At 49.2% G+C, this 17,500-nt stretch overlaps 1 protein-coding gene across 1 annotated transcript in view; it reads right to left on the bottom strand.

The window, feature by feature from the left end:
* The window catches only part of LOC130369798 (glucosidase 2 subunit beta-like), a 68,598-nt gene that overhangs the window by 37,090 nt on the left and 14,008 nt on the right, over positions 1-17,500 (bottom strand). Inside the window, exon 3 of the mRNA XM_056575355.1 lies at positions 15,028-15,100. Coding sequence (XP_056431330.1) covers positions 15,028-15,100 — 73 coding nt within the window. The remainder of the gene's footprint in view (positions 1-15,027; positions 15,101-17,500) is intronic.

Here is a 17,500-nt window from a genome sequence, read left to right on the forward strand (position 1 = left end):
CCCTCAGCGACAGGAAAACAGTGTGTGTGTCTGTGTGCGTCATATGAGTGAGTGTACGTGTGTGTGTGTGTGTGTGTGTGTGTGTGTGTGTGTGTGTGTGTGTGTGTGTGTGTGTGTGTGTGTGTGTGTGTGTGTGTGTGTGTGTGTGTGTGTGTGTGTGTGTGTGTGCGTGTGTGTGCGTGCGTGCGTGTGTCTGTGTCATGAGTGTGGCCCCGTAACAGGGCCTCAAAGCAAGGCTCTGGCTGGCAACCACACAGAGGTGGTGAGCATGCAGAAACTCTCGCACAGAGGGGCCATGTTTAGCCTCAGGGGTGTAATGATAGTGATAGACGAAGACGAAGGAGAAGACGAAGATGAAGAATATGGTGTAATTAATCAGGATTCTTGAGCTGACGATGGTTAGCAACACCATTCCACATCGCAATACGGCTGGTTAAAAAAAGGCTGTTACGCAACCGTTCGTGGTACTCTGTGGTTCAAACAGAATATTTAATCGTGTGTGCTCCAGTGTTAAATGAGATCCCCGGTTTATACAAACTTAATGATCAAATTTCAGAGGAAGCTTGGGACCCTCAAAAAACACAGGTGGTTTTGGATTCGACAATTAAGCCGACACAGATTATCGGAAGGTGTCTAAAAGCATGGGAGTGCAATCAATTCCAGCGTGTTAAAATCGTTAAAGCCATCAAAGAGTTTTTTTGTATATTCGTAATGAATAGGGTTCTTGGGAACAAAACACTCATCCTCAATAGCACAACAGCTTGTAAACTAATTTCCGTGTTCCAGATTTCAAGTAAAAAAAAAAAAAGAAACCGGCTGGAAATTTGTGTGACATGACGCAACCGCCAGCAACTCGTTGGAATCCGGGCGAACCGGAACTCTCCATTTCCTGAAATGTCTCGGCACGTCCTCCTAACCATACCCAACGCAATGGGAACAAAACGCGCTACAGCATTATTGGAACGCGCCCCGGGGGAAATGGAATGCAGCCGGGGGGATGTGGAATCCAGCCCGGGGACAAGTTTGGTCAAAGTCCACCTCAATGTTTACCTTTCAGGCGTCGGTTTTTACTCTGACAGGACATAAGAAGTCCCTTATTTTTTTCACATTTACTCCATAATAAACCGACCGTGTCGGTCACTACAGAATGATTATTCAAAAAAGAGAGGTGTGTGAGTGCACAGCCCAGTGTAACATCGCACAATCGCTCGAGACGCATTTGAATTCAGATCACTGGAGGAACGTTGCACTGCCAAACCGGAAGCCAGCCGCATAAACAACGGTGTGAAGGTATTTTACTCTTCAGAAGCCGAAACCATACCATGGAAACAGATTACCGGGCTAATAACCCCCCCCCCCACACACACACACACACACACACACACACACACACAAAATGGCGTCATCTGAGAGTCCATCTGGCTGTGATTGAAGGAACACATTAGTGCCTTGTGCGGCTGCTTGTGTTTCATCTATTATTACTTGAGTGCAAAAAAAACAAAGGAAAACAAAATAATCATTTTGTGTCGTGGAGACTCCAAATCAATGTCCACAAACAAAATCCTTCCATCCCTCAATAAAAGAAAAAAATTTGTACCGTTCCTGTCCCTTAACAAGAAGCACCATCATTTCTGTTGCTATGTTGTGCCAAAGACCCATAATCGTTGCTGAACTGAAAATGTAGTTTAACATGCCTGCATCTTTAGCATGGCGTAGCATAACCTAGCATAACCTACCTAGCGTGCGCACATGTATGTGTGTGTGTGTGCGTGTGCGCAGTTACCAGTGACAACGTGGTGCGTGTGCTCTGACCTCTGCCGATTAGCATTAGGTGTGTTGGCGTGACGAAATTTCAGAGAAGTGGGACAAAGCAAATGAGCAATTCCCGCAAGCCATTCAAGCTACGCCACACAAAACGCACACAGAGCATGTGCGAGGTATTGGACACACACCTGTCGACACCCATTAGCGATCTAACAAGAAGGGAGAGAAGGTACGAGCAGGCACCGTTGTACAGAATAGCCTACAATGCTACCCTAATTGTCATTTACCATACAATGGGGGACTAATGCCGCTTTTCCACTGCATGGTACCAGCTCGACACGACTCGACTCGACTCAGCTCGCCTTTTTTGCGTTTCCACCGCGATCTAGTACCTCAAGTGGCTGCTTTTTCTAGTACCGCCTCGCTCTAGGTTCCAAGCGGCTGAGCCGATGCTAAAAGGTGACGTCGGCAGACGGCCGGCCACTGATTGGCCAGAGAGTGTGACGAAGTCACGAGAGCGACATGGCAACCATGCTGGTAACGATAGAACAGCCATATAGTAGCGCCGCAGCCAACATATTCCACTTCTTCAACATGCCAGCTAATAATACGAACACGAATACCATCGCATCGATGTTCTCCATTGTTGTTATGTGGGTTCTGTCCATGTGTGGGTTACGTAGGTGTTGTTTGCGTCGCGTACAAAAATACGTCACAGCCCTTTCGCGCAGACGACCCCGCCCACGTCCCGGAGGTACTATTTGCGGTGGAAAAGCACCCGCGCTGCTACCGTGTCGAGTCGTGTCGAGTCGTGTCGTGTCGAGTCGAGCTACACGTGCGGTGGAAAAGCGGCATATGGGAATGTGCTTGTAGCGATGTCTGTTGCTACACGCCACCTAGGGGACTTCTGCTGGGCTCCTCTGGACAAGGGAGCAGGATGGAGATCCTGGGAAAGCCGACTGACTGTAGAAGTTGATTGACGCCGATGCTTGAGCTGGTGCTCCATGTTGCAATGCAGCATGTCTCCTCCCTAAGTGTGTGTGGGGAGAAGGCTTAAAGGGCTGATATTATACCTCCAGGTGCGAGTGGGATTAGCCATTACAAGCCATTTTAAAACAGGCCTTTTTCCCATGTTTTAGTGACATCACAAGTGGGACAAGTGATCACGTTGATGTAAGATGGATAGATAAGCACCATTTTCTACAGACCACTAGGTTGGCTGGTAGGCCACTCTATCTAGCATACATCGAGATGGACACGCCCACTTGTGATGTCACTAAAGCATTGGAAAAGGCTGATTTTCAAACGGCTTGTAATGGCTAATCACACACAAATCTGTTGGCATAATATCACCCCTGTAACCGGTGCACATTGATTACTTAATGCACAACAGGTGTGCCTCACCCAGCCCAAGAGTCCAATCAGTCTGACTCGGGCCAGGTGAGGCTGGTTCAACCAGCCATCATCCACACACACACACACACACACACACACACACACACACACACACACACACACACACACACACACACACAGTCACACACACACACACACAGACACACAGTACTATTGTAAGTAAGCCACTGACTGCGCATGCAAAACGCAGAGTGACAACAAAGCACATCCTTAAGGAGGATGTTGTGAGCAAGTATTTTGTCTTACTAATCAATATTTATCCTGCATATCTTATCATATCTTTCACCGGTGTTTCCCACAGTGTATTGTCTTGAGGGGAAAGGCTCAATGGCAGACTGTATGAAAACAAATCACAGGTGGAAGGGATAATTAAGAAATGGGCCGCATATGCTGTAAACAAACACATTAACCACTGATTCCACTGACATCGCTGCCCGTGCGTGCAGGGAGCTTTGTAAACATGCGACCATTCGCTGCGTTGGTCTTTGCTGTTATATAGACCATTTCCACGCAACCTGCTTTCAAAGTACGACAGACACACTGCCGAGTCTAAACGCAAACAAAAAAATAAAAGCAGATAATATTAAATGAGGCATTGATCATCATTGGCTTCACCACGGGAGTTCCAGTTCCCCTTCCTCCTCCTCCTCCTCCTCCACCTTCTCCTCATCCTACAGTTCGGAGGGGAGTGTGTGTGGGGTCTGAGGACCCTCGCCGCGCACCACATGAGAAGACACAAACTCAAACGCCATCTTGAAATGGCCCACCCAGCTGCGGCGAGCAGGCCAGTGCGATACTTCAGAGAAAAAAGCCATTAACGAGGTCAGCAACACAGCTGATCACACTGAGCCTCCGCCAAGGCCGCTTGCTCAGTATCAAGGCGCAAAGGCTCACACCAAATGGGAGGAACGCGTCCTACCTGCTGCTCTGGATATGGTTCCACCAATGATTTGAGGAAGGCAAGCGCCCGGAAGCTGAACCCTATCCTTCCTGTCCGACGACACCATCGCAAGACGCATCACCGATACACCCGACGATATGAAAGAAGCTAACAGAAAGAAATCCAGGATAAACGCTTTGCCCTGCGCGTGGACGAGACTACAGACAGCACTAAGAACCATCTTTTCATAGAGTGTGCGTCGGACAAGACGGCACGCGATCTGTCCAAGGATTTGCTTTTCTGCAAATGTGTGCGAGTCCAAACGACAGCTGAGGAACTATTCAAACTCATCGACGGCTACGTGAGGGAATGAGATGACAGAGGTGATGAAAGCTTGAATTATTTTGCGCCTCGTGCCAGGATAAGGGCACGGAAGTACACTGCCCTGCTGTTTGGGAGATGAACCCGGAATTCTGCTGGAGTTGGAAGTGCGAAAAATATTCAAGCACGATCATAGATGAGGAGCAGGTTACGAAACTGGCTTACCTGAGAGACATGTTTGACAAGCTCAATGAGTTAAATCACCAGTCGCAGTGCCCTAACACACACTTGTCAACTTTTGCTGACGAATGGAATCCAGCCTTTTATGTCTTTCCAAGTGGTATGTGGGTTGCATATGAATACCACAGGCACTAGATTACGACGGTACTAATGTATGCTGATGGCGTGATGTTCCCGGCACACCGATGCATGCATCGAATCTGACTCGGAACGGTAACGTCACGTTAAAGTGTATCTGGTGGTTCTGCCATTATCATCGCTGAAGTAACCGAGGCAAACACACAACAAGGAAACTGGACGTGTGGGGCGAGAGACAGGAGCAGGGGGAACGTTGATTCATGCGAGGATCTCAAGACATTCATTGAAACTAATGGGCTTCAAAATAGAGATCTCCCAAGTCTGAGAGACCACATCTCAGCCCTGTAGGCATCTTTCAACAGACACTTTGCCAGGGAATCAAGCCCACCAAAGCCGTTGATATGAAACAGGGATATGACGCTCAATCTGCAGTAGAGCGGGCGCCCGGAAAAAAAACGTGAATAAACATGGTTACATTTATTACTATTCAAATAACGACTATTGCATATGGCCATTACAGGCCAGGAAGTCTGTACATTAAAGGCTGTTTCTTTGCTAATTCTAGCCGGTTTCATCACCTTGCTGAGCTATCGGGTTCATTAATTCTACCAAGCAAGCAAGCACGTATGTTATGTTGATGCATGCTGTCCATCATAATTATATGAATCACTATAAAGGCATCTCTTTAATTTATCATTGAAGGGAGTAATGCCTGTTTGTACGTCATGCAACAAATAAAACTTATTTTTACCAAGAGCGGTAGAGACAGGTGTGTATGTGCGTGTGTGCGTGTGCGAGACAGACAGCAGTGCAGGTACACCAGTGAAAGAGGGCATCATTATGCCACTCACATACAGTGACTACAGCATCACCACAACCACCCCTAGCAACCTCAACAACCCGTCACAGAATTTATGAATAATTATTAGCATGAGCTGCGCGATGGAATGCAAATGTTGACCTTTTCGCGGATTGAAATACTTTTTTTTTTTTCGCTTATTGTTTTGCCGCGAATCCTGCCGATCCGTCGTATTTAATACCGATTGTAATCACTCTGCGCCCAGCGACAGGGTGCTGTACAGTGTATCACCCCACAGAGGAAACACAGGCTTCTAACCCGACCACCCAGCCTACAATGGCGTGACGGACCACTGTAGCGATGCGTTCGGCACGCATGACATTTGCCGGGGAAAAAACTCCCATAGAACCGCCTCGCAACGCTCACAACGTCGACTGCAAACCCGGGCACTGAGCGGCACGCTTTCCTGTTCATTTTGGCGAATTGTTTCTGCCATGTACATTTCCATTTTTCTAACATGAACCGCCACTGCATCTGCTGTAGTCTCCCACATTAGTGCCTGCACACACACACACACACACACACACACACACACACACACACACACACACACACACACACACACACACACACACACACACACACACACACACACACACACACACACACACCACGTCACCACAGTGCCCTCCCCTCCCCTCGCTGGTCTGAAACGATACATTACGGAGCCTGCTCCCTCTCTCCCCCCTCCCTCCCCCCCCCCCCCCCCCCCCCCTCTCCCTGTGTGGCCGCTGAGATTCTGCCCGGGGGGGATAATTGTTATCTTCTTCCATGCTGCAGCGACTCACCTGACAACAATAAATAAATAAAAGAAAATTGAAAAAAGGGTGCACACAAACAAAAGATAAATTAATAATACTACACACACGCGGCTAATTGGACTCACATGGGCAGTGGACGGGAGATATAGAATTATATAGGCCCCCCGGCACTTACTCAGAAGCCCAGGCAGAGTGCGCCATAAGGGTTGAGAGGGAGGGAGGGAGTGTGGGGGGTATGTATGTGCCACACCACCCTGTGAGTAGCTCTTGGTAAGCAGCAGCGATGAGGGAAAAAAGTGGGTCTAATAATAGCACAGATTTAGATCCGTCTTGTCAAAAGAGCTGTGAATCAGCGCCTGCTTCGGTCCTATAGCTGAGCACGCACACACATAGACAGACACACACACACAGACAGACAGACACGCACACACACACAGACATGGGGGGGACCCTTCCTTTTCTACGCATCCGTAAGTACTGACCGACTGCACAGTAGTGAGAGCTTGTACAGAAGGGAGATTTTTTTTTTCTGAATGCCAAGTCAGTGTATTTTGGATGTATTGCCAAGAACTTATGCTAAGGAAGTAGCTAACCACGGTGTTGTTATTGGCACAGGAGCATGGCTAGCACTGAGGCTAGCACGCTATGGATGCATTGTTGAGGATGGATGCTAAGGGAGTAGCTGACCGTGGCGCGCGCAGGAGCATGGCTAGCACTAAGGCTAGCATGCTATGGATGCATTGTTGAGGAAGGAGTAGCTGACCGTGGCGCGCACAGGAGCATGGCTAGCACTAAGGCTAGCATGCTATGGATGCATTGTTGAGGAAGGAGTAGCTGACCGTGGCGCGCACAGGAGCATGGCTAGCACTAAGGCTAGCATGCTATGGATGCATTGTTGATCAAGGATGCTAAGGAAGTAGCTGACCGTGGCGATGTTGATGGCAGAGGAGCCTGGCTAGTGCTAATGCTAATCTGCTAAGGAAGCATTGCTAAGGAAGGATGCTAAGGAAGTAGCTAGCTTAGCACATTTCCTGGGAGGGGGCATAAAGAAAACCATAGAAGATGAATGGCATAGAAGCACTAGCTGTTAGTAGTTCTGCGTTGATGCAGCAAACTTGCTTACGCTCGCTTATGCTAAACATGCACAATAAACCGATCGCGTAATTCATAAATGTGATTAACCTCATTCGACGACGGCGAGAGGAAACAACGTCATGGACAATGAAATCTCACTTGCGATAACGCCGTCCGGTTCCGACGTGGGCGGGTTTTGTCCGAAAAAAACGAAACGCTAAAACTCTGCGCCATTGTTTTCCGAAAACCTAGGAAACGCTATATGCCAACACGCACACACACCTTGCATTCCGCGTGTGCGTGCAAACATTGAGATGTGTAGGCCCGTGATAACAGCACATTGCTCGCTCATTGTGAATCAGCAGGTCCCCTCAGTAAACAAGCCAGCCGTTCTTGGATTTGCATATTGTCGAATACATTATATCGCATTTTCCGAGGATGCCGTGCACTGATGCTTTGGTTTTTAATGTTCTCTCTCTCTCTCTCTCTCTCTCTCTCTCTCTCTCTCTCTCTCTCTCTCCCTCTCTCTCTCTCCCTCTCTCTCTCTGCGTAGACTGGAGCGTATTAACCCTGATAATCAGGGACCACTGTGGGCGTGGGACGCAGAGAGAGCGAGAGAGAGACATAGAGAGAGAGCGAAGAGAGAGAGAGAGAGAGAGAGAGAGAGAGAGAGAGAGAGAGAGAGAGAGAGAGAGAGAGAGAGAGACGGCGAGTGAGGAAAAAGGCAGCTTTATGGGGTTGGGCGCCGGTAATAAAGGAAGACAAGATGGCGTGTTGGGGGCTGCAGGAAGGGAGTGGTATGAGTGAGAGAGCGTGAGAATGGGAGAAAGAGAGAGAGAGAGAGAGAGAGAGAGAGAGAGAGAGCGAGAGAGAGAGAGAGAGAGAGAGAGAGAGAGAGAGAGAGAGGAGGCACTGGATAGAGAGAGAGAGGAGGCACTGGATAGAGAGCGAGAGAGAGGTTCTGGAAAGCGAGAGAGAAGAGTGGAGGGCAGTCATGATTCCCTCCAGGGTCAACAAGCTGGTCTAGTCTCTATGAGCAAATCCCAAACAAGTGGGTTCTAATGGATGAGCTAATTACTGTGTGTGTGTGTGTGTGTGTGTGTGTGTGTGTGTGTGTGTGTGTGTGTGTGTGTGTGTGTGTGTGTGTGTGTGTGTGTGTGTGTGTGTGTGTGTGTGTGTGTGTGTGTGTGTGTTCCCGAATGTGTGTCAGTTTGTGTGGGATAATTGCTCATAAATATGAGAGTGCCGTGGATGTGATCTGTATGACATCGCCTGATTTCCCCATAAGCTCAGCCAAGGTATGTAGAGTACATACGAGGCTATTCCATCTCTCCCTCTTTGTGGGGTGAATGCTTGAAACACGGGTTTGAGTGTGGGGCGAGATGTGTGGGAGATCTGTGAATCTTCCATTTCTCTGCATTGTCAGGAAGGTTTTTTTTTTTGCTCGGTAATCAGTTGATGGGAAGTAACACCACCATTTATTACCAACGCGGCCATCAAGCAGGAGCTGCGGGGATTTGTATCGTTTGCCGGCCCGTTCAGAACAACTCAACTTTGGCCGCAAAGATTTTAATCGGGCTGATCTTCATGGTCTCTAAGGGGGACAGGCGTTTATGTTTGTGACAGACCCATCACAGACACTTGGTGCGTCATTGTAAGTCAAACGCAGGGATTCCTGTTATTCTGTCCATGCGAGCTAAGGCAGTACTGGATGCTTTGGGTTTGAGACTGATTCAGCGGTCTTAGCCCAGTGGGTTTTGAAGACCACCACCTTACCACTATTGACGTTTTTTTTCCCAGAGTTAAAGCTGGGTCTCATTGGCATTTTTAATAAGTTGCTAAATGACAGAGCTCTCTGCCAACGCTGTGAGTGGTTATGGATACAGTTCAGATTAAGAGGAGACAGTGTCGTGATGAAGTAAAGTAGTTGTCGGGTGTTGGTGAGGAACAGATCACACCTCTTCCTCTGGAGGTCTAAAAACCAAACCGAACCTTTGAAGGAATCAGCCTCTTCAGGAGATAATTAGAGAATTAAGCTTTTCATTGCAGCCAAGGATTAAAGTGGCCGCATTCAGGGGCCGTTTTACCAACATCAGGGACATTGAATCAACAAGTTCTACTGTTTTTAATTGAATGGAGAAAAAACTGTAGCTTACAGAAAGCAAACTGTTTCAAGCTTTCAGATGGAAAGTTTACGACAGATCCGGTGGGTTTACTGTGATCCACTGCTCTGTTGGAAGACCCTGGCATGACCGAGGGACACGGGACAGACCCGTTTAAACGATGGCCTCGTCCTGGAGGAGCCATATATTTTGGCCGCTGGGTGTGCTCCGGGGATTGATGGTCTCCAGGCGCACCTTCCTAAACATTTCTGGGAGCCGATCACACGCCGACCTCCACGGAGGACTCGCTCGCTACCTCATGTCAAACGGCGTTTTTTTATCATGTCTAAAAAAATGATCTGTACGGACCAAACACATCGTGTTCCTGACAGAACGATTCAGGGAGCATCTTTCTCTTGTGAGGCACACCGTGGATCTGTGCGAACTCACAGACCTTGGTATCCGGTCCCTTGATCAAGAGAACGCTTCTGATAAGAGTGGATCAGTGTTTGCTGTTCCCCGCCGAAGGCCGTTTGGTGTGGAGGAAGTTTTCACATCCTGGGTCTAGAGAAGCCGAGTAGCCGAGTAGCAGAGCTCCCGCCGACAGCGCTGCTGCACAGCTTCCCAGTTCAAATCACGACAGATGACGTCACCGTTATCATAAAGACACAGGAAGGCGTCAGGGTAGGAGCCAGCGCGATACGTGTAGGATAAGGCCTCCTCAGCGAGGTGAAGCCTTGCTTATTTGACAGCGGCGCGAGAGAGAGAGGGAGCAGTTCCCAGCTTGCCTGGACATTTTAAAAGGGTGAAGGGGGGAACTCAATTCGTGAGGGTATTCTGGGCACAGGCAAATAAAAAAGATGTAACTAGGGAGGGTGTGTGGGCGAAGTTGTCTCAGTGGAAATGGATGCTGCCGCAGTGGTCATACGTGGAAGAGCGAATGTTGCCGATTGCCCTATGGCACAGACTAGCTGTCCTGGAACCACAAGGAGGTTGGTGGGTGGAGAGGTTACAGTGCACTCGTTTTGTTTGTTTTTATTACTAGAGCCACAGCTTTTTACTCACCTGTCGGGGACTGTGGACATGGCCTTACAGCAAGTCCCTCTGACAGAGCAGAAGCTGTTGTATGACGGCTGTGGATACCGTTCGTTGGAAACTGTTTTTTTTAGGGTGTAACCTTGGTGAAACCGACCAGACCGGGCTAACATCTTTTATGGATCGGCACAGCCCGCCTGGCTGGTGTTTTCCGGTCGCACAGAGATACTGATCATCCTCGCAGAATGTGGCTGTATGAGGGGCCGGTCTCTTCTGGTGGTGTTTCATAGACACACAGCCTCTGTCCTCAGCCAGCATGCAATCTGCCTGCTCCGAACGTCTGAATCATCCGCTACTAACTTGGGACCCCTGGCGAACATCACATCCTCGAGATTCCTGGCACGGATGGCGCAAGAGCTCTGCGCGTCTGTCGGAGTCCACAAAGAACGTTTTGCTGAAAACCTTGCTGGCCCTGAGCAGTGGGTCGATGAAGGGGGAGAGCGCTCGGCTGCGGTTTGGGGAGAGGAAGGAGGTGTGAGGACCAACTTCAAGGATGGGAGCCTTTAGTGGAACTTGGGAGCAACAGGCGTATCATGCACACGTGAATGTCCCAGACTTGCATGCTCTGGCAGGGATCCAGGTGTCAAGGGGGATAGGTTGAGTTGGTCCAGACACTCGTTCAGAGAGGGATGGCGGCCCCCGTTGAGACACAGACCTCCGGTGAAGGACAGCGCACGGGTAAACAGCTACAAACAGCCAGGTAGCACACCTGGATCCAGGCATCAGGGAAGGAAGTTGATTTTGTGCGCAGGTTGAATCAGCGGCACGTTCGTTTGTGGAGCGCACTAGGATAGCGGGGACATTCAGGGTAAGGGTCGTGGTTCCTGGGACGTGGGGAATGTGTCGCTGATTAATTGTTTGTTTGGGGCACGCGATAGTGTGGAAAGGGAACACTTGCCCTCACAGTAATGAACGACGAATCAGGAACAGCTAAATTGGCCATTTGGCTAACGAGAAACAGCCCGGGTAAGGGTGGAGCATGCGGCTACGAGCTGGTAGCTAATATATATGTTTTTGTCCTCTTTGTGACCCTGGGGGGAGCGCTTCGTGTGAGGCAAACTGAGGATGAATTATGTCTATACTTCAGAAAAGAATAACAACGATTCAAAAATGATGCTATATTGGTTCAGAAGAAATTTGTGTTTTAAATCCTTTATTTGGTTAAATAAAGGGCTATTTTAATAAGAATTATCCCTCTCTCTCTCTGCCCCTCTCTCTCCTTCCCGGGGAGAGTTGAGCTGGTGGTATTTTGGCTGTGAACAGGAAACCATGTGGACGACCAGGGCATGAATATTCCAAATGACTAATGTTGCACATGCTTATTTCTGACATATCTGGCTTCCACGGGGAAATAAAACACTTCTAATGCAGGGCGACCATCTGTTATCTGTTGCTGCGTCCGAGCAGGCAGGCAAAGTGTTCAGTCTCTCTCTCTCTCTCTCTCTCTCTCTCTCTCTCTCTCTCTCTCTCTCTCTCTCTCTCTCTCTCTCTCTCTCTCTCTCTCTCTCTCCTCTCTCTCTCTCTCTCTCTCTCTCTCTCTCTCTCTCTCTCTCTCCCCCTCTCTCTCTCTCCCCCTCTCCCTCTCTTGTACACACACACACAGGCACATGCGCACACACGGACACAGACGCACCATCACAGTGGGAGAGATATCCAGAGAGGGAGAGTGGCATTCACACACACACACACACACACACACACACACACACACACACACACACACACACACACACACACACACACACACACACACACACACACAGCAGAAGCCAGCAGAAGCCAGAATCCTCGGGGAGGGAACACGACAGACTCTAAACTCTATACAAATCGTGAGCTCCTTTTCAATTCGCTGCCTTTTGTCACACGGCGGCCATAAGTCCCAGCTGTAGGGAGACGGGGAATCGACGCACACGTTTTAATGGCGCCCGTAAATACCAAGCTAACGCGTGCATGCTAGCAGTCAATGGATTGGGGGGGGGGGGGGGGGGGTGAGCTTACCTTGAAGACACAAAACACTGCACATGTATGACACGCAACCCCCCAAACCTCACCACCCCCAACCTCCACCCCCACCTTCTATTATTGTTCAGCCGCAGAGCCAGCAGGGTCACACCGCCATTGGAGATTTACTTTTGGTAGGTGGCGAAGGGAGGTAGGCATGGTAACAGATGCACCGTTCCGGGCATGATAAATATCGGCTGCGAGAAAAATGAAGAAAAAATATAAAAAGCAATCTTGCCACGGCTGCGCCGTAGTTTAATATTCATCTGTTTTTGTGAAAGAGGTGCAAGGCTGCGCCGGGGATTTCAGGCACACGGTGGAGGTTAGCTGATGTTGATGTGCCAAAAAGGTCTGTGTTTATATGGGTTAGTGGGAGCTAGGCAGGCAATACTCCCAATGTTATGTTCTCTTATCCAATCCATCCATCTATCTATCTATCCATCTATCCTTCCATCCTTCTATCGTCCATCTATACATAGATTTAATGTGGTCGTTCATATCTGCACGAATTATACACATAAAGGTTTGCAGCTCCGCCATCACAGCTTTCTCCAGGGTCTGTAATTCACCAGCCGAGTACAGCGTATCACGAGAGAACGAGAACGAGCCGAGGGAGCCAGACGAAGCAGGCCACCTCGGTTCCCCAGGCTTCCTTTCCTGCGAGCGGAAAAAATGCAAACGCAAGCAAAGACGAAAATTCTCTCGCACTAATAGTACAAAAAAGTTGTCGACAGTCACAACAGGGTGCGAGCGAGCGGGGAGAAACTTGTAAAGTGCCCGCAGTCCCCGTGTAGTCTGGCTCACAACCAGAGGCACTGCGGGAGGAAACTGGCAATAAACCGCCATCGCTGTGGTGCTTATGTCTCGGCACACTTTCCACGCAAACTACTCACTGTTTTGTCATTTAGGAGCCCTTCTACAGGACTCTAAAGCACCTTGCGGTGAATTCAGATTCAGGAGTTGTGGAGAGAGAGAGAGAGAGAGAGAGAGAGAGAGAGAGAGAGAGAGAGAGAGAGAGAGAGAAAAAGAGAGAGAGAGAGAGAGAGAGAGAGAGAGAGAGAGAGAGAGAGAGAGAGAGAGAGAGAGAGAGAGAGAGAGAGAGCAGAGCAAGGTTTTGAGAAAAATGTCGCCTCCCTCTCTGCTCCCTCCCTTCCTTCCTCCCTACGAATCCCCTCTCCCGGCCTCCTATTGAGGGGTGATGCATTCACGCACCTGTGATTGACAGGCAAGATAGTATCCCTGGATTACCCAATCAGGGAAGGAGATAGTGGCTACGGGCATCTTGCTTCAAGGCTGCCTACAGCCAGACAGCGGACGATTGGGTATCAAACACAATAACCAGCAATTTCTGGCAGCCAGTTGATGTAACACCCCAGCCGCTTTGCAATCCTACCCCATCACTTAGACTCCAGGTTCCTCAATTTCCATTTGTACCACACCGCCCTGCCAGGGTTTACTTCCCCCTCCTCACTCCTCACACCGACGCCGCCCGCAGCTGAAATGAAGCCTTCCCTTTTAATATTTTTTCAATACTTTATTTTTTATCCCGGAGGAAAATTGAGGACTCTGGATTTAGCCCGTCGCAGGCAGCACTCGGATCAGTGGGCCACCACACATTGCAGCGCCCGGGGACAACTCCAGGTCGACCGCCTACTAGTGCCTGGGTCAAGGGCACTGGCAGGAGGATTAATCCAAAGGCATTTTTACACTGCAAAGCAGGCACGGTCGCTGCTTGGCAGATGGTACAATTTCACTCTCTTGTCTGTGTAAACCAGGGGGGGTATATTCCCCGTCGTCCAGGAGCTGGCTTGCTCGATTCACCGGAGAAGGCGGGGCTACACACGGTGAGGAGAACTCTTTAGAATAATCAGCGTGCTTCTTTTATAAAAAAAAATCAAACCACTCGCATTCAAGTATGAGTAGACTACATCTGAGTGTAGGCTACAAACGTGATTAGCTATTTAGAATTGCAAAAACGCCAACAGTGCAAGGTCATGATTCAGTGCAGAACTATTCTTAGTCCAAGAATAAGTCTTCTACCCACTAAGTCTTCTACCCACGTCCCCGTCCCCCCCCCCAGGTACCACAATGTCGTCTAATCGCATCTACATGAAGATGGAACCCCCAATATGTTTAGGGTTCGAGAGGGGACAATGGGTTGCGAAAACAAGACGGTATATTACCTCGGTCAGTTTAAACCTGCGGACCATGCAGGGAAATAGTTTAATAGCTTCAACAAGGATGTGTTTCGGTGCGGAAGGAAACCCGCGTGAACAGGTCAAGGAAATACAACCTCCACACAGAAGGTTTGGTGATACAAAGGTACGAGTCCAACCTGGCAGAGCTACATGGCGCCCAACATGAAGAAGCCAAGAGTCTGACTGTAGTCAGCACTACATTCTACCGCTACCTCTCCAGCGTAGCTTAAACACTCACGGCTCTGGGTCGTGGTGAAGTTGGGACCCCCTTCTTCTGCAAGGCTCCCGGGAACACTGCGGGGGACTTTGATCTGAGAGAGAGAGAGAGAGAGAGAGAGAGAGAGAGAGAGAGAGAGAGAGAGAGAGAGAGAGGATGAGAAGACAAGGTCAGAGATCTATACGCACCATAGAAAATAACCTGGCAATCCTCCTGCATTCATGTGTGTGTGCGTGTGCGTGGGCGTGTGCGTGTGCGTGTGCGTGTGGGTGTGTGTGCGTGTGGGTGTGTGTATGGGTGTTGGGGGGGGAACAGTGTCAACTCTTGAGCACATGTGTCAAACACAAGGACCGGGGGGCCAAAACAGGCCATCAACCAGACTGAGCCAAGCCCCCAGAAGCCACCCGCCCACCCACCTCCACCACCACCACCTCCCACCACCACCACCACCATCTCCCCAACCACCACCTCCACTTCCAACACTACCTCCCAGCTCCACCACCACCATCGCTCCATGCGGTGTGGTGTGGTTTGAGTGCTTGGACAGATTTAATGATGGAAAAAAATTCTCCCCCATGATCAAACGTCTTTCATGTCGCCAGAGGAGCGAAAACGACTGAGAGAGGAGTGGACAAGGCAGGGTGTGGAGGGAGGGAGTGAGGGAGGGAGAGAGAGAGAGAGACACCATCCATTTCAAGTAGTGCAATTATTGCGGACGGCTTTCAATTAGAGATGAAAAAAAACGGTCCAAACCAAACACTGGACAGGGACACCAAAACCATCACATACATTCTGCAGTCCAGCCCGCATTACACACACACACACCATCCCACACACACACACCACTCGATATATATTTAACAAACACACCACCCAGCAAGAGTGGCAAAACGCTCTTTGAAGAGAAAATATTGATGTAATTCCTCTGTAGTTGGAAAGAGACCTAAGGTAAGGAAAGACATTTTTTTATTTTTTGGTGGGTTTTTTCGGTTCTTTTTCTGTGTGATCAAGCACGCGTGTAATTAGCTCTCGTTGATGCTTTTAGGCATTTTTCCCTTCAAAAAGACCCACAACATCTACACACATCTTATGCAAACGCACACACACGTCTACAAACACATACACACACGACCCACAAACTATACAAACATCTCATGAAGACGCACACACACATGTGCACACACACACACACACACACACACACACACACACACATACAGAGAGAGAGAGAGAGAGAGAAAGTACGAGCAAACGAGCTACACCATGTACCACCACCTTGAGCATGGTGCATTCATGACGCATAAAGAGACAAAGACATAGAGGGACACAGGACGGTTTCAAACGCGTATCCCGTGGACATTCAAACACGTCTCGGTGCGCAAATATGTGCCGCTCTCCCGGTGACGGCCGGCCAGGCTGTAATCTGTCGTCTGTGCGTTCTGTGGACGCGGGCGCCACATGGTCTCACTCTGACTCACGTTCCTCTGCAGGGCCGGGTGGGAGCGAGGGCACTCGCGGGAGAGAACAAGTAGATGGAAGTCTCTGCAAAGAGCCAGGATGTGCGCGTGAGCGTGCACGAGGAACGCTCCAAGTATAAAAAGCGTTTTCAGCAATGCATGTTTTCACTTTGGCTTTGTTTTTCTTTGACCTATTTTATTTTATTATCTTATTTTATTTGACGACGACGTTTCTACGTGAAGCACTTTGAATCTGCGTTGTGTATGAAAAGTGCTATGTAAATAAAGCTGCCTTGCCTTGCCTATACTGTAGGTGGTATCGGCTTCTAAGTGGATTTACTTTCCTTGTTTCCAGTTTTGGCTCACATTGCAATACATATCTTATTTTTTTTTACACGCGTCGTTCACGATCATGGCTTGACTGCTGGCGCGCGTGTGTGTTGGATATCCTTTAAATAAAACACAAATCTCCTTATGTATCGGCGAGGCGCGGGTTTCCCGGTAGCCTACTTTTCGAGAGGTGTGTGTAGGAGTGTTGTTGTAAGAACAGGTTTGATCAGGACAACAGCTCGGGCGCCCATAGCGACGGTATCCGAGGGACGCGGAGCGCCTGACAGCGCCTGGTGTCACAAACACACCGGGGGCATGGAGAGGGCGCCCTTCAAGCCACGCACACACACATACGTACACGCACGCACACACACACACACACACACACACACACACACACTCATTCAACATTCAATCCTGCCAGTCCTATCATAAAAGGATCCATGAGTGTGGACCTCGTGTGTGTGTGTGTGTGTGTGTTTTTGTAAGTGCGTGAGTGAATATGTGTGCTTTATTGGGTGTGTGTGCATGAGTGAGAAAGTGAGGGAATGCGTGCGCATGTCCATGTGTCTGATTGAGTGAGTGAGTGAACGTGTGCGTGAGTGCTTGCCAGCGTGTGAGAGAGCGACAGAGACACTCCCCCTCCATCTATCCTTCTCTCTCTCTCTCTCTAACTCTCTCTCTCTCTCTCTCTCTCTCCCTCCCCC

Source organism: Gadus chalcogrammus, chromosome 17, assembly GCF_026213295.1.
Source record: "Gadus chalcogrammus isolate NIFS_2021 chromosome 17, NIFS_Gcha_1.0, whole genome shotgun sequence".
Lineage (NCBI taxonomy): Eukaryota > Metazoa > Chordata > Actinopteri > Gadiformes > Gadidae > Gadus > Gadus chalcogrammus.